The 18747-nt window shown below is 34.3% G+C and overlaps 1 protein-coding gene across 1 annotated transcript in view; it reads right to left on the minus strand.

The window, feature by feature from the left end:
* ADGB (androglobin) overlaps positions 1 to 18747 on the minus strand; it is an 86782-nt gene that overhangs the window by 23746 nt on the left and 44289 nt on the right. Inside the window, exons 16-24 of the mRNA XM_039707295.1 lie at positions 18444 to 18576; positions 16865 to 16979; positions 15274 to 15441; positions 13166 to 13304; positions 7592 to 7780; positions 6111 to 6204; positions 4424 to 4558; positions 3516 to 3669; positions 191 to 378 (exon numbers count right to left, since the gene is read on the minus strand). Of these exons, the coding sequence (XP_039563229.1) occupies positions 191 to 378; positions 3516 to 3669; positions 4424 to 4558; positions 6111 to 6204; positions 7592 to 7780; positions 13166 to 13304; positions 15274 to 15441; positions 16865 to 16979; positions 18444 to 18576 (1315 nt within the window). The remainder of the gene's footprint in view (positions 1 to 190; positions 379 to 3515; positions 3670 to 4423; positions 4559 to 6110; positions 6205 to 7591; positions 7781 to 13165; positions 13305 to 15273; positions 15442 to 16864; positions 16980 to 18443; positions 18577 to 18747) is intronic.

Genomic DNA, 18747 nt, shown 5'->3' on the forward strand with positions numbered 1-18747 from the left:
TTCTTCATTAAGTAGTGGCAGTATTTCACAAATAACATTTTCACTAATCAAATGTTAATTTGATAGCCCATAACATTCAGATATTTGCATCAATATTCTCCCCTTCTAAGAAAGAGGAAAGAACACATTTTTCTGGTAGGGATGACCGATATAAAAGCCAGAATTTATTTATTCTTCTCTCAATATTTACCTAAATAGTAGGAACTCTTTGTTGGGTATGTAATACTCCTTAAATTGTAGAGTAGAATAGGTATTATCTACAGCCTCACGAGAGAGAAATGGCAGGGCACTCTGGGAGCTGATGAAGCGCAGCTTCCATTTGCCACCTGGCACAGGCTGGTCACCAGTGTGTGCTTCAGCCACAAAAGTGTATCCTTTCTGAAAGGGGAAAACAAGTCATATTTACATGGCAATAACACTACTCAAAAGGCACTCTGTGACTACATGCAACATCCTTTTTGTCCATTACACTTATTAATATCATAAGATGTCCTTATCAGCAAGAATCTTATAATTCCAGTCTATTCTAACCTATGGAGCATCTCCTATTTTAGCAATTTATATTTGGCAAAAAGTTACATGGCAAGTTAAATCCAGTTTCATCTAACTGGAAAGCTGGCAGGTGTTTTTAGGGGCAGATACAACCAAAGTCCTGAAGTCACTTTCTAACCAAATTATTTGATGAATTAAAATGCTCCTTCATGCTTAGGGAGTGTGAAAGTAGGGGTGGATGAGTTTGCTGCACGGAAATTTAGAGATCAGACTACTCCAGTCTTCAAATCTGAGTCTTTCAGACTCAGATTACTTCAGTCTTCAAATTAACATTTACCCTAATTTAATAATGCCACTGCAGATATAGCATATCTGAAATGACAAGATATTTATCTTATTTTTATTAATATATTAAGAAAAAGATTTCTAGTATTAGAAAGTTCAAAAATAATAAAAAAAATACAATACACAATAAGGTTGATGCAGATTTAGGTGCTCTTTATTAATCTTGAGAATAGGAATATGAGGAGCCAGGATATAAAATAAAAAGATTCAAACTTTGATTAACTGGTATTTGTGAAAAAGAAGACAATGTGAATGTGATTACTTGAGAAGCAGGGGCAGGAAAAAAGGGATATAAGGAGTGAAATGGCCACCTGTAATGTTGTAGGGGAACTCAGAATTAAGTCCCTTTTTCATGTAGTCTAACGAGCCCTACTATCTCCCTATTTCAAATATTAAAATTTCATGTTCCACCCAAGAAATAGTCCAAATGAAAATTCTTTGAAAGGCTCCATTTCTTTCAGTCCTCTTCTAAATTCCATTTAAAGAAATCATCATTTACCAGCAAAAAGAGCTTTGTTGAAAAATCCTTATAATAAATAGGATTGTGATTTCAGGACTATCCAGTAATTCATGGCTGTGGCTCCATGAATACTGAATATTTAGAATGAAAGTAAAAGAAATTATTCATTATTCCAATTTGTGCAGTTGTAGCAGTAAGGCACTTTACAGCCTTTAATCATGACAAGGGAATAGCAAGCACTCAGAGTAACCAGGAGAACTCACTCATTTAAACATCTAGTTAAGCACAGAGTCACAGGCCCCTCTGTTCTTATCAAGTACACCTGGAAATGGAGAAGGATTTAGCCAGATATTCAACTGCTTTCTGACAGCACGGCATGCATGAGAAGAACAATTTATCACCACTTTTTTGTATACCTATCTGTATAAAGCTAATGTTATAGAATCTTAATGTTCACTAAAAATATTCAGAAAATTCAGACTTAGGACCAAAAGTCTGTTTGAGTGAGCACTTTGTGAATACTACAAGCAATTACAAAGCACAATAACTGAATTTTCCATCTGGTAGGAAGATCAAGTCACTACTGAGAAATAAGAAAATAGATGTCAACGACCCCCTTAAATTTACGTGTCTTTAGTAAATAACCTTCAAGAGGTTTCACTACTTACTTAGATATCTTGTTACAATTCTAGAATCTGTCTCTAGAATCTGAAAGGATTGTTTTCTAATATACCACCCAAGATAACTTTATGGCAAAGTAAGATGAATCCCTTACATCCTTTTATGTCTAGTCAAGAGAAATAACTGAGCAGTATCCTTGCTCAAATAGACTTCTATTTTCTAGACTAAATATGGTGGTAGTGATGATTTTTTAAACTCTTATCTATGTAGGTCAGCTGAAGCTTGAGTGCTTATCTCTATCCTTTTCTACAATCTGTTCAAAAGACTTGTGAATAATAAAGACAGTAGAATTAGAAAAAAACCCCACCAAGAACTAAAACAAATTCAACTGTACCCAGCAGTAGGAAAAAAACCAAACAACAAAAAACACCAAAAAAATTTAATGCAACCCAAAAAAATCCAAATATACTAATCAAGTACGCAGTTTCCATGTAGTCTGCAAAAAAAAAAAGACAGACTTTATTGCTAGTGTGCAGATTTTATCTTCATTGTCAATCATTCTGAAATGAACTTTAATGTGTTCCAGAAGTGTCTCTGCAGCAGAGTAAGAGTATCTGTTGACAGGATTCCTTTTTATCTCTGTTGTAAATTGCTGAGTCATAGTTTGGAAGTAGAACTGGTAGGTGTATTTTTTTAAATTACTTTTTATATAATAATACTGACATTTAAGAATTCAGGCATACTGAATAATTTCTTGCTTGATGTACTACATTGTTGACTATTTTTTACAAAATACTGTTACAAAAAAATGTAACAGATTAAATAATACCACTGCATTCTGTGTTTACTAATTGAAGAATTTCTTGTCAAGCATCAACAGAACTTCCAAAAGCATGTGCAGGTCCACTGAAACAATAATCAACTATTTGGAAATAGGAAGAAACAAACTAAATTGGAGAGCATAAGGTTATATACTTACTGAGGAACTCAAGAGCTCAGTGGTTGAGAAATGCAATAAGAACAAGCAGAAAAATACAGCATCCCTGCACAATTCTATTTAATACTCTAAAAATCACTCTTTACTGCTATTAAACACATTTAATATTACAAAATATTGACCATTAGTTTAGCAAACAATAACAAAACTGTGGGTTTAAGAGAGGACTTCTTCAATAGGGAAGAGCAGGAATCCAATGAAAAGGGCCATTTTCATCAGTAATTGACAGAATCACTGAGGCTACTGTGCTGTACCCATGGGAAGAAAATATGTACCCTTATAATGCCTTATTCAAACTTTTTATGGCCACAAGTTAAACATTGGCACAAAATTTACTGTGCTCAGTGCTATGCATGATAAACAGGGAAAAAAACCCAAAACAACAGCAGCTGGAAAGAGTACAGAAAATAATCAAAAGTTTACTGACAAATATTCAGCATGGAAGCAGATCAGGGGTGGTCTCTGCTCAAACTTGCTAATAAATAAGGGTGTGCTTTTAAGTAGAACACTACTAACACTAGTAGTTAAATTCTCCACAGAATTTGGGCATTGTTTATTATTTTTAAAATTGTAATTTTCACAACAACTTCTTGCATTTACCTTATTTTTGGGATAAACATGAGATGCCACTTTGAAAAAGGCATGTGGCATTTCTTCCTGTGTGTCATTATCAAGAACATGAAGTCTACAGGAAGGGATAGTGGTAAACACCTGTGTCAATATAAGCAAGTCTTCTGGGACAATAAATATTTCTCTGAAAAAGAAAAATTAAATTATATCAAAATTATTTTCCCAAATAAAAGAATATGTGCAATACAAAGCAAAAAATATTGCCATGGTTTAACCCCAGACAGCAATTAAGTACAATGCAGCTGCTCACTCTCTCCCCACACCCAACACACCTGAGGGAAAGAATTGGAAAGAAAATATAAATCTCGTGTGTTACAAACAGTTTAACAATATAAAAAATATATTATTATTTATGCAATTATTAAAAATTATATTTTATATAAATAAATATTCTAATAGTATAAATATTTTTAACGATTAGGAGAGGGAGAGAGAGTAACAACCCAAAAGAAACAAATGATGCTCAATAGAATTGGTCGCCACCCACTGACCAGTGCCCAGCTTGTTCCTGAGCAGTGATCAGCCCCCTTCCAGGTAATCCTCCCCCAGTTTATACACTGAACATGACATTCTTTGGTATGGAACATCCCTTTGGCCTCTTCAGGACAGATGTCCTGGCTGTGCTTCCTCACAGATTTTTGTGCACCTCCTTACTGGCAGAGCGTGAGACACTGAAAAGTCCTTGACTTGGGGCAAGCACTCAACAACAAAAACATCAGTGTGTTATCAATATTGTTACCAGCCAAAGTCAGAACACGTACATGCCAGAATTTAAGGAAAGCAGACAGATAAGTAAATTTTTAAGCAGGTTAATGAAAAAACAGAATGTATCAATACTACTCTCCCATGAGAGTTGTATAGGACTCTGTGAAACTCACCTGAAAACCAGAAACCAGGCATTCGGTGGTTGATCAGCATATGTTACTGTATAGTCAGTGAAATACATCTTACACCATTCATCTTCATAACAAGGAAACTTTTCAACTGAATTAAAGTTTCTTTTAAATATTTCTCTGGAAAGCAGAAAACAAGATAAGATAAAGACATCAATCTAATCAGGATAGCATATATATACTGACATACTGACCATGAAGAGCACTACGTTGTGCATGAATATAAAGCAACACAAAATGTGTTACTAATGTTTCTCTAGTAGTTGTTCACTCTTAAATAAAAAATTATGGAGGGATTAGTTCTTTCAGACCTCATGGCAAATATATACACATATTTCTATCCATCAGTCTACTGTGACTACAGATGCTTCTAATATCCCAAGATTTTATGGCTTCTACAAAACTTTACCCCCTTCTTTTTCTTTTTTTTTTTCTAAGAAATACCAGTTAGCATAACTTCACTTTCTTTATATTAATTTGTCATTTTAAAGCTGTGGAATCATTAGGAGACTAAAATCCCTTTATTTAGTTTTAAAACTTTTTGGAACAACAAAGGAATAAAAGCAAAACTGTGCAAAACTCTAGCAAGGTGCTAGAGTGTTATGTTAAATAGAAATCTGCCAGCTGTTGAAAAAACTTCAGCACAAGTACATTAGCACGATTTTAACACTCAAATTTATTCCTCAGGACAATGCCTATGAACCCCATAAGTTTTGTAAGTCTGAAGGCAGGCTAAAAATTGCATCTCATCTTTGCTGATGTAGAAATGCTACAAATCTAAAATGGATGGCTAATATTTGAAACAAGGCTGTAGTTGCAAAGTCCTGATTACATAAATGTGCACAGGTTTTATAGGATTAGAAACACTAAAAGGTGAAATGGAATTATACCTGGTGTGAGTGTTGCTCAAATTGCTGGTTGTAAGGAGCAAGGATTTATATCCACAGGCAGTAATTATTGCCAGTTTTCACTCCTCACCCTTGGAAGAACTGATTTACTGCTAAATCAGTTGTGTGAACACTTGCAGAGAGATTTTTGGAGGACTTAATGGAAATATCTGATCCCCAGAGAGTGTTAGGCTTGCAAATGACTTAATGAACACTGCTGAAATTAGAATAGCCATCTTTCCAAAAGCTGTAATAAAATATCAGGGGAAGCACAGAAATATACCTACTACAGTTCTACTACCTAGAAATACATCTACTTCAAGCAAGTGCAACAAAAACGTCCCCTGTTGTGATAATGAACTGTGTACAATTACATAGTAAAGGTATCTTTCTACTGTCAATCATGATTGCTTAACAGATAGCACAAATCAAAAAGTTTCCTTAAATCAACTGGTTAACTGTTTAACTAAGGAATCAGTATCAGATCTATACTTATGAAACACCCTACCAAATACCAAAATTAAATACATGCACAAGGTAATATTTTAGATCAAAAAAATTGGAAAAAACTGGTAATATATCTAAAAATTAGATTTTACTCATGTAGGGTACACAGAATAAAGCACAGCATATGTTTAGTGAAAAACATTTCACCCCTTCCATCAGGGATTTGTAATTTTGACACTAATAATGCTCTTACTATGCTTATTTTGAGAAAAAAACCCCCAAACAACAGTTTATGACAACTGCCTGCAATAAAATAGTTTGATTTATTGCATGATTACCTTAACAACGTTACAGCACACTGTTCAAAATTTAACTCAATCATAGTCCACAAGTTTTTCAAAGTTTCTTCAGCATCAGTGTTTTCTTTAGTACCTAGAGATAATAAAATAATTTACAAAATATAACATCCAATTTTGCTATTGTTCTAAATGTACACCTGCCAAATACTTCTGAAAAATATCACTTGTACAAGTAAATTGCCTTATTTATTTGGAGTTTTACAGAAGTCTCACTGAGCTGAAAACTCCCTTTGACAGAGTATATTCCATTCATCACCATCTTTGTACTTTTCAGCACACCTACATTTGCAAAAATTATGTGATCAATATTTTCTCCAATTTACAGTTTTTTCACTGTAACATGTTGTAGCATGTTTGGCAATCTCTGTCCTCACAGAATATGCTATTTAACTCTCTGCAACTTTCATCTGCAGATACCAGGAAGGGGTAGGGATGCACCTAAACTATCTGTGTAGCTACCAGGAAAAGAATTGGGCAGCTCCAATGTGTAATTCACCCCATCTGTCTTGGATAACTCACATAACAGGATAAGATGTCATCTTAAGGCGTCTGCTTCTATACACAGAATACAGATGAAGACTACAGATGAAGACTACAGATGAAGATTTGAAGTTTTCAGTAGTACAATACAAATCTTGGTTTATTCCATTAAATACATTATCTTTTTAAAAATAAATACCACTTTTCTAACTTGACTATGTCTGGATTCAAGCCACAAACTGAATCTTAGACTAAAGATCTTCTTGTTAACCTTTGAATATCAGTCTAAAGAGACTATTACTAGGAAATTCCTGTTCTTGTGTGGGTACTTAAAAATTCTACTATAAAATTAAAATTCTGAAATGACAAACTAACAACCTGTAAGTACAAGGCCTGTATTCAATCCTGATCCTTACAACTCAGCTCAGAATTTTGCAGTTGTTATCTTTCTTTCTTCCTGGACTCTGGATACTGCACTTGGACACAGTATTCCAGCTGCGATAGTAGAACTGCTGAATAGGAAATATGCTACAAGTCCTGAACTGCTATGCAAGATTCCTCTATCTACATGCACAAGAATGATGGATAGTATCAGTACAGCCTCTTTGGAGGACAGCATCAGACTTTGATACTGTGTGTGTTCCACTGACTACTCATTAGGATGCTTAGGTTTTTGTATGATTTCCTTTACACTTCCAGAAAAAACCCCTAACATTTAGCCCACCTCTGACCTAAATCTACATTAATATAAACTGTGGTTTAGTATCTATGCAAATTTATAGGGGTGTATCTTTCAGATACTTTTTAGTATCATATGTGCTAACTGAATGGCTAGGTGTACTTAATAGAACTACAAGTTCTATTTCATTCATTTCAGTCAATTTTACCTAGATATTAATTAGAAAAAAACCTCTTTACAGTGAAGATTTGAATAAGATGAAGTATAAAACATTTTTGAAAGGCATTTTCAAATGACACACCTGGTTCTCTGCTCTTCAGTATTTTCCTAACATAGGTCCCTCGCCAGATGGCTTGAATTTTGAGTGCTGCTTCTTCTTCTTCAGATGTGGGAGTTCGAGTCTCACAACTACTAAGGAATTTCTCCTCACTGCTCTCTGAAGGATTGGAAGAATGAGTAACATCAACAAGGCTGGAATTCCTGTTGGTGCCTGTAATAAATTTAAAATGAAAAAAAAAATGAAAACAAATAAACACAAAACAGCAATAGAGTGGTTTCAAGCATAAATCTTCTGTGATGAAAATATCACTCTTGCAATTTTGTTTTTATCACGTTGGAGAAAATATACTGTATAATTACACAAAGTCAAAATGTCAGCTACTTTTCTAATTACAAACATCAAATAATTTAATTTTTCTATTCATGGACAGCTATTGCAGGACATTTTTTAAAAACACATCTCCTACTGTAATTTCAAAATGTTCTTCCAAACACGAACCAAGAGGATTTGATACACTAAAGCCTGACTCTGTACACAGCTTAAAAGAGCTTCACAAGACTTTAATTACTTTTATGTCTCAACCTGATAATTTTATTAAGTAATAATTTCAACACCAGTGTTGCTCCAAACATTTTGTTTAACCTTCACAAAGGAGCCATGGAATACGGGTAAGTTCTCTGCTAAAGTGAAGAGTTCATTTTTCTGACTTTATGTTACCAAGGAGTTTCAAAGTGCAATAGAAATTTGTGGATTCTGACAGGTTAGCAATGAGGTCTTTGAAGGCAATAGAAATTAGCATCCTGGGAGCCATCAGTACCAGCACTTAGGGAAGGGTGTGGGGAGCAACACTCCAAGGGACCAGTGCCAGAGGGGTAGTTTGGAACTGCACACATATAGAAAAAAGGGAGCAAGACAGTGTGATAGGAAGGAAACTGTGCTGCAAAAGGAAGTGCCAACAAAAAAAAAGGAAAAGAGGAATCTGCTTGAAAAATGTAGACAACATTGCAGGCAAACAAACTATCTTAAGATAATGCTTTCATCAGCCAGATCACACATTTCAATCTAATCACTTTTACTCAATATTGCTAAATCCGGCTGTGTTCTCAAACCATCATTTCTTGTCAGTATTGCATTTCCAAAACCTAGAAAGCCTCTTTAATTCTTGGGGAATGGAAGATTACACAACCCCACTTCAGTGAAAACCACATTAGAAGTCAACAATATGAATGGCTAAAACCACTTTTATAAAAGAGAAATATATAATCAATCACAGAATAATACAGACTTAAGTGGACTACTGAAGGTCATCTGGTCCAATCCTACATCCAAAGCCAGATGAATTTAGAACATGTTGCTCCTGTTCTTGAATAAATGTCCAGTCCATTTTTTAACACTTGCATAACAATGGAGACTCCATAATTTAAGTAGGCATTCTTTTTCAATTTTTGACTAGCCTCATGGTGAAAAAAGTTTTCCTAATATCCAGCTGTAATTTAACATGCTCTAAGAAGTGTCCTGTCTCTGGAAACATTTTGGCTCTCCCATCCATTCATCACTGTAACACACTTCAAAAGGAATTTGTTCAATCTACAGACTTGTCTATTTTACAATTAAATAACCCAGTGGCAAGATGACTTCTGGCCCCACTAATCATTGTCTTCATGGAAGGGAAATAGACTTTGATTTTCAGTTCATGCTTTGGTTCAGAAAAGTGAGTTCTGCTGCAGAGCCTACATTCCTCATATAAGGCAAAATAATGAATTACAAAGTAACACTTGTATATATGAATATCCTAACATGAAGCAGGAATCAATAATATAGAAAAGTAAATACAAAAAGTATTGGTAAGCTGCTGCCCTGTGAACCAGCTTAAAACTTCATCCACTGAAGATGTCAAGTGGACTCCATAACTAGAAGTAAATACCTATAACTCTAGAAATAAAACATTTCATTTGTGAGGAGAAAGAATATATAGATACACAGTAAGTTAGTTAAATGGTAAACTGCTTCTGAAAACACAAATACAAAAAATTTGTATGGATTGTCACACAAAAATAAATTCTATTTATAGAAACTGTCAAAAATTACCACAGATCAGGCCAAAACTCAAAAATTATGAGTATATATTCCTTAGGAGGATTTTTTTGTTCACATTTTTTAAGCAATGTCATAAGAACAAAAATTTTTTTTTGCAACATTTATAGCAAAATAATGAGGTCTTAATTAAATATTCTGATCTTTCAAGGCTTTTTTTACTTAACATTTCTTAATATTTTTTCTTATAAGCAGAGAAATGCATACGGTGAAATGCTTTGAATCAATCAAGCTTGAACTAGTGAATGCTTTCAGTCCATCAGTATTGAACTAATGGATGTTTCAAATTTGACATTATGATTGAAAACAGATTTGTCAAAAATCTCTGACACACCTTAGCTGTTAATGAGAAGACACCATGCTAGTAATAAAACTGAAGCTTTCAAAGCAGCCTAGCAAGACACTGTTCACCATAAAATCACTGCAGTTCCTGGAGGCAGTGTAGGAATGATTTTTTGAAAAAGGAGTATTTTGCATGTACTCAAGAGGCATTTTACATATTCAACCAAATAATGTCAAACTTTCCCTCACCTCTTACTAGAACTCAAGTTCAAATCCAAAGTGCAAGAAGAAACAAACGTTCAGCATTCTATTTTCAGTCACAATGCAACACAACACAACCGCATAATCAATGATCTTAACCTATGTTTCTGGAGGAGAGAGAAGCTTGTTCTGAAAAACAACTGAGCAGGACTTCCAAATACAGTTTCACAGTCAAGACAAGCTTACAGAGAACAGCTTGACTTCTTGATAAAATTTCAGACCAGAAGGTTTTAAGAGAACTGTACACAAAGGGCGCTCCACTTCCAACTTCAAAGCTGGAATTTATCCTTGAGAGAGAAATGTAGCCCCTGAATTGTGCCTAAATGACTGTTAAGCATTTGAGACTCTTGAAAATCTGTGCCACAAACCTACACTGACCTGACTGGCTCACTATTGGGCCCTATGAAACCAGGACAAGGTAAACAACGTATGCAACAAAGAGCAGGCAGGCATCCTGCTATGCTTCCTTTCCCAGGAAACATCACATACCTCTGTAAATTCAGTACCTCATGATTGCCCAAAGTTCTGCAGGGCCCCTTTATGTACAGTTCCTCCCAGAATATAACAGAAGAGCCATGCCATGGGGAAGCTCTCAGCTTCAGATACTTCCATCTTTTTTTCACATGTTCACATGGCACTGTCTTCCACTTGTTTCTTGTGGCTCTTCTGCTAATTGCTCCTTGGGGATGGATGATACTTGGCAGTCAAATAGATAGGAATAGATAACTTTCAGGATGGCTTCTCAGAAACCTTTGCAGGCATGACCACTAACTGCAGTAAATATCCCTGCCCTTGCTAAATCTTGAGATTAATTCAGCACAGAGAGAAAAATGAATATGCCAATATTCAAAGAAAGCTGTTTCAAAGAAAGCTCAGATTTGACCTGATATACTTGCAGACCCAGATGACAAAAATATTTCAGTCATCTGTTATGGTAGTTTACACTGATGTCTGGTAGGTTCCAAAAGATTACAACCTCAAGTCTCGACAAGACTTGACTAACCTGACAATGCAGCAGAGCTAATGTGGGGGAAGGGCATTCAGCTGATGCCAATCCTTCTAGGCCTTTCTACAATGTAGTTTTCAACTGGTATTTCCTGCTATCTACCTCTTTTTCCCTGACAGTTCACTTGGTTTATGCTTTATTTTTTTAGGTTTTTGGATCGAACCTGAAAAAAAGCATGCAATTACTCCAAAGCAACCTTTATTAAGCAGGGCAAAATGTCAATAAAGGTCAAAAAATGTCCAATATCAATAAAACCAAAGGGAAACAATTACCTTTCCAGTCCAATAGGGATCTCTTGTAATTTAATTTTAGAAAAGCAAATAATTTAAAATGACATATTGGACACTGGAAGAAATAAAACTGAAACAGAACTTTCTTTCTCCATATATTTATTCCACTTTTTTGATTCACTGCCCAACTCCTAAAAAATATTCTGTCACAGTGGATCTCATACTTTAGTAATTTATATGAGATCTTTGCTACAACCTGTCAACTGTGCTAATTATTCAAATCTATTTAAAAATTGTCTTCTAATGCTGACAAGTGTTTAAGGGGTTTTTTTTGGGATGCAGGAATCAGTAGCACAGTTATCTTTAAAAAATGTGACAGGTGTTGTTTACTTTAAGTGGTTTGATAAATGTTAATATGCTGACCCTTGTAACATATTTTTGTCATGGGATGCAATTCTCTGAAAAATACCTGATGTCTCACAGGAAGAATAACCTTCAGAAGAGAGGAGATTCAGAGGAAAGTTCCCAGTAAAGAGAGACAAGTATACGTGCTTATAAGTGCTTTCTTAAAGAGACAAAAGTATTACAATATTGTGTCAGTAGAGATATTTGTTTAAATTTGAATTTCGTTTTTTATACTATTTTTCCAGAATAAACTCACTAATCAAAAGGAAGTTAGTATAATTTTGTTTGATCAAGTAGAAACACTTTATTCTGTAAGTTCACAATAGACAAAGAAAAAGCTAAGTACCCATATAAAGCCTTCAAATGGTGCTCATGTCTCTTCCCACTAATCAGATAAATTATTTTTCTGTTGTGATATGAAACCATGTATATAAGGCTTTTATTGGTAAACTAAATGCTAGCATTAATAGATTAAGAAGCTACAGAGACTGAAAAATAAGTCCTAAAATGGAAAAGAGCCATATATTTGGTTGCCAGGCAAACTTAATTCTAACTGTGTAAAACTCCAGCCTGCATAAAAAATGAAGCAAAGAAACAGTGGGAAGAGAATGATCCCTGCTTGTAATAAATATGCTGGCCTTCCAATGGCTTCTCTCAGAGTAAGCTCAGATACACAGCACACCCTGACCACAGGCTGGAGAAGAGGCAGGGGGTGCCGTAGCCAGTTCCACACTACATGGGTATGACTAGCCAGCCAATTAGCCAGGCAACACAGTCATTTCCCAAATAACAAGCCTAAAAAACAAGCAAGCAAGCAAACCAACAAAAATTTAAATACACACGCCCTCCCCCCAAAAAACCCAATCAAACAAAAACCTCTCAACTCAACACTAAGAAAGAGCTGAACTTTAAATGAAGGTACTAACTTGAGTCTTCCTTCACTCTCATTCTGTGAACTATATAGGCATTTAAGGTCTTTCCAGCTGATAATTTGAATGAAAGTGATGAGGTCCAGTACAACATGTAAAAAAATGCAGATATTTGTTAATGTTTGTTAATACTGACAAGTGTAACTCAAAGAAGACTAAGGGCATTTTTATAAATTAACAAATGGTAAACAGACTTTCTGGAACAAAGAAAAGGATCATTTCTATTCTGAGATGAGCCTCAGATGTCCTGTCAACAGTAAAAGTTTTAGGCTTAAAAATTAACTGTGCCAACTTAAGCAAGAAAAAAAAAGAACAGAGAAGAGTTGGCTTCTCTGAAAATAAGAAAGAGCAGATATATTTGAAGTGATTAGCAATATCAATACGTTACCTGAAAACACAATGTCATCCCCAGAAATATCAGTGGCTTCAAAATCCAAAGTAAAGGATCTGAAGGCAAATTTATATCTGCAAAATTCATTCTTGTTGAATACACTTTTGATCATATACCAAAATGCCTTATTGAAAACCTAAAATCAGAATGAGGAAAAGCATTCAAAAAATAATTCATTTATAAAGATTGATTTATATTGCTTCTCATTATTGTTTCAAAAACTGTTTCCCTCTTCTCTTACCATTTATAAATGAAATCTTTAACTTCCTCTAATAAATACTGTATCTGAAAATTAATCCCAACTGTAGGACTATAATGCTTCAAGACAACAACAGAGAGAAAACCTGTTTCATGCTTGGTTTATAAAAACCAAGAAAATAGGACTTATTCTACAGTGTGTTTATCACCCAGATACATCCTGGTTTATGTGTAGAGGGTTGATGGCCTCATACCAGAGGACAGAAGAACGAATTATAATGACAATGAGAGTTCTAAACTCGAGGTTTCAGAATAGAGACAGGTAATTTAATGGGAATGCTTTTGGGATTAGGAAGTGCCACAGCATGGGAAGATTTGGCTCTATTTTTATGCTTTGACATATTGATTCTCTTTAAAAAGCAGAAATCCAGTATTTTCCTCCCCCACTCTTAGTAGAAGGGAATTTTAGTGTCTTTTACAGAACTTGTTTCATAATCTGAGTTTAAGAACATAGTAACAATTTACTGGAAAATACAAGATTTTTCTATTTCATTGCCCTTAGTTTCAGATTTTTCTGCTTCCTGGAAACATATTTTATTTATTTTAATACTAATAAACATGTCCTTTATTTTTTAAATTTGTAAAACTAGGGAAGAAAGAATACAATAGATCCTTTCTTGTATTCTGAACAATTTTTCACTGCTTGTATTAAGGACAGGCAATTTCTGTATTTTCATCCTTGAATCACTGTCAGCTCAGTGCCTTTCATTTACCTAATTTATGTCTTTTTTTTCAGCTATACATTGGTCTTCTTAGAGGAGGAGAAATTAAGGGATTTGTGTGTTTATGACTACTGAATTTTTCTTAAGGTCTCAAAGTTTTGCACATATTTCACATGAGCATCTGCATTTAAAATTTGTTTATTTCATTCCTGAGTTCAAGGCAATTTTTTTTTCGTGGTGGACTTGGCATGTAAATTACCTCTTTCTCAAGTGGTGCACCTGTAATCATTCTTTATAAATTCTTTTATTTTGCTGAATTTGAGCTCGTGTCCAGCCCATGTATAAAAGTGCTAGTGTTCTAATTTTTAATATCAGTGATTATAAAAAAATATTAAACCCTTTTTTTAATTTAGTCTCTAAACTACACATAAACAGTCTAAACTGCATGAGCATTCTAGTACTTTGATGAAAATAAATGAATCTGGACTATATAAAATACTGACTTTAGAAAAATCAAGTAATAGCAATATAATCAACATTTGCATACACATAAAAACTAGTGTATCTTCTATAAAAATGTTTTGTTGCAATCTTTTTATAATATTGGAAAGCTATAGCATAGAGATCTACAGAAAAATGTAATGTTTTCATCATGTATCTTTAATTTATTGCACATAGACTGCAGAAAAGTTGAATAAGAATGCTGGAGTTTCAAGAAACAGAGAAAACCAAATTGGAATAATGTGAACTCGTTACTGCCTTCAGAAATATAATCTGTAATAATGTTTTCCTGTTCCATCAACTTTAGGCACAGAAAGTGACCATTAGACTTTTCTGCATTTCAGGTAGTACCTTTCAAATTCAAAATGAAGTTTTAATATAAATGCAGCTCATGCTTTCTGTCCCAAAGCATGCTAAACTAGATCAACAACAACAGACTCAATTTAGAATGTGCTATTCTGTGCACACTGAAATTTCTCTTCTTAAAAGAAGATAATTATCATACAGTTGCAATTATTATCATGTCATTTGGCCTTACACTTTACAATGAAGGCCACATTTACAGCATGCAGGTGGTCCTTGTTAAGTGCACAGGCATTGTTTTCAAGAGGATAATGACAACGTTAAGCAGTTATCCAGATTCTGTAGCTTTTAAATATGTGCTCATTCAAACTATTTGCTCACCTTGCTGTTTTCTTCAGCTATTTTAGTATCATGGAGGCCAGGAGGACAATAAGCTACTTCCAATTCCTTCAAGGCTTTAGGAAGCTCATCCTTACTGCTGTAATTATTTATCACATTTCCAACAGCTCTCAGGATAGCTGTAGCCTGTTCTATAAATCGAATGCTTTCCTGAGGAAAGAGAATAAACCAAGCATTAGAATGATTGCCTTAAGATTTTCTTTGGTTTCTTTCTGAGCCATGAAAGAATATGAGCTTTTTTTCTGTGATGAAGTACAAAACTTTTGGAATTCATTCAGTTGTTCTTAATATTATAAACTGTAAAATCAATTATGTCTCTGATATTCAAAAGCATATCAACTTCTCACTGATTTTAGCCAGTGAAGTAAATATCAGGCACTATTAGTTATACCTATTAATTGCTTCATTTTTCCTATATCATTAATCTTAGGAAATGTAATCAAAAATAAGATACATATAGAGACTTTCTACTTCAATGACAATAGTGACAGCTGAAGTACTCAGCATCTTCTGTTATGCAAGGAAAAATTAGTATCCTACTGAAATAAATGATCAAATACATGCTGCCTAAAACATCAATAATCTTCATCAGGATTTCTGTGCAAGAATGTGGACACTTTCCTGCAAATGACAGCCTGCAAAGAAGTTACTTCAAAAAGAAGTACATGAAAAACCCAAAGATAAAATTCTACTTTATTTTCTTGATGAGAAATAGCTTTTCATCCAAAAAATTGAAGGCAAGGGGATAGTAGAGCCACAACATATTTTTAATGATCCAACGTCTTATATTTTAACCTCTTTACCACAGTAAATGTGATAAATTTGCACAAGGTATTTTATTGCTATTCCTATTATTAGGACCCAGAATCTACACTGCTATGTAAATTTGCTGTTACGCTCATCCTTTAAAATGTTTTTGCACAAATGTTGTCTAGAAAATATATTCCCTCCCCTCAGGGACTTCAACAAATATTTGGGCCTAATGCTTGCTAGAGAAACCTTGAAAATACAGATGACAGTGGTGTCTGGATTATGGACAATGAAGAACAAAAGCTGTAGTAATTTCTCCCCTGGGCCTCTTACCTCAGCTATGAAAAGTTGTTTGATTAAATTGCTCATTTTACATATAAAAGCTGCTTTCAGACCTGGTGAGTAATATGCAATCTCATGGGACCAAACATACTTCACTGATGTGAGATTTTATTTAAATAAGATGGTATTTTTTAATATTAATTAATATTTTTACGTGTATTTTATGACATGCCTCAAAGAATGAGTTATACCCTACCCTGACATATGTATTTCAACAAGAGCATTTTTCACATTTTATGCTGCACTTTTATGTAAACCACAATACTATCCAATTTTAACTTACATATTTATGTAAGATAATTTTTGCACTATGCATCCAGTTCCTGTTGTGCTGTAAACCACATATCTTTTATGCCCTTACCAATTTCATATTAAAAATAATACTATACCATTGAATATATTAACTCAATGGAAATCCAATACTACTTCACTTTAATTAGTAGTTAGAAAACCTGGATGTTTGATTAGTCATTATGCACACCTTCTGAAGAGCTGGCAGCACAGCATCTTCTTCTCCAAAGACACATGGCACCATGGTACACAGCTGAATGTGGTGCCCTATGGGACAAGTTACTGTGAAGAGAAGGATGTGTCGCCTAAAATCAAGAATAAAACCCAAACAGCTCTTTAATTTTTTTTAATTGCAACAATTCTTAAGCTTTTCGTATCATGCATTTGGTAATATCATTGTCAGAATTGTATTTAGGTGAAGAAGCTTATCCAGGCCACAGCTTAACATATTAACCAGAGATTCAGCAGTGAGAGTAAGAAAGGAGAGTTCATGCCCCCAGACACACTGGTAGTTTTTAATTACATCTTCTTTCAACTGAAATTTAAAGGCTCCTTAGCCACTAACAGACAGTGGGAAGAGAATACGTTCCATGCTTACCAAGTGACTTCCCTTTTGGAATGAAATGGGGAAGTGATCAGTAAGCCCATTTGTCTCCCACACCTTTTGTAAATTAAATCTGACTCTTGTCTCTGACTGGAGTAAGGAGAATCAAAGGCGGGAAGCCTATAAATTTGAGCTGATGGTATATATTTAGCTTATCGGGGGCAAAAAGATACACATTTTTGGCTCCCCTACAGTACAGAGAGATACAGCTTTTAGAAACTACACTGAGAAAATACATGTGAATCCAGAACTAGATGTGAATTTAGTCTATAAACATAATAATAACTATTCCAGTTTTAGCCTGAATCAAAACAAATAAAGAGCATTATTAAGGATCTTTGGCTTAATTTCACTATGCTAGAGTTGTGGTATTTTATTTCTATGCCTATTTATTTGACATATTACTTAATTTTTTAAAAATACATTTTGTTTCATCTCTTTGAATTTTAACTGATGATTTTCTCTTTTTGGCAAAGTAGAAGGACTCAGTTAATTAGGCAGGAATATTATGCATTTGACAGGACATGAAGATATAATTTTTCCTGGTTTCCCTGGAAGAGTTTTCAGAAAATAACATATCAAGAGCTCTTGCTTTTTATCTATTTCTTTATTTAAACAATCAGCCAATGCCCCACACTGAATATTTAGAGTTACATGCAAAAAGAAAAAATCATATTTAGCAATATGTGAATGGGAAGTGAGATATGCAAGACTTCACAGATAATAGAATTTCTCCTGTCATGTCTCTTGAATCCTTTTTCAAGAAAAGCATTGAAACCTCCTATGGTATCACCATGCTTTTACAGTTCTACTAAAAATGCTAATTCTTACATTTTTCTTGCTACTCCAGGGAACATTTCAAATCATTCTAGTTAGAAAAATTCCTACTTTTAAGTAGGAATTTGTAGGAATTTAAATATATTGTTTAGCAAGTCAATGTGATTTTTCTTGTTAAATGATCCTAAGTAAGAGTAAAAACTCAGATTGTTATAAAAGTGTTGGTAAATTCATGCTAATTTGGCAGTCTTACCAAATCTTAGCTATCAACCAGTCTGATACTCCCAAAACTTATATTTTAGGAAATAAACCTTACTGGGTTACTGTGCAAACAGTATCTTCAAGGCTTAACTAAAGAGTCAGGAGAGAAATGAAGCCTCATACATACCCAACAGGAAGATTTACCACAGTAGCTTTGGTTGCAGATGTATGCATCTTTAACACAAGTTCTCCAGGAGTCACAGATTTCCAAGAGAAATATTCAACCCTCAGCAGACCTGTTGAATGTTCTTGTTTAGTACCTAGGTTAAGAAAACAAAACAAAACACAACCCACATAATGGGACGGTGAATAACATTCAGACACACCTATGCAGGATCTGTAGCTACTTCACACTCATTAAAATATTCATTTAGGTTTTGCTAATACAGAAAAACCCAGTCACCTAAAATGCATTGGTGGTACAAAGCATG

Source organism: Passer montanus, unplaced genomic scaffold (genome assembly GCF_014805655.1).
Source record: "Passer montanus isolate IOZ18808 unplaced genomic scaffold, ASM1480565v1 scaffold2, whole genome shotgun sequence".
NCBI lineage: Eukaryota > Metazoa > Chordata > Aves > Passeriformes > Passeridae > Passer > Passer montanus.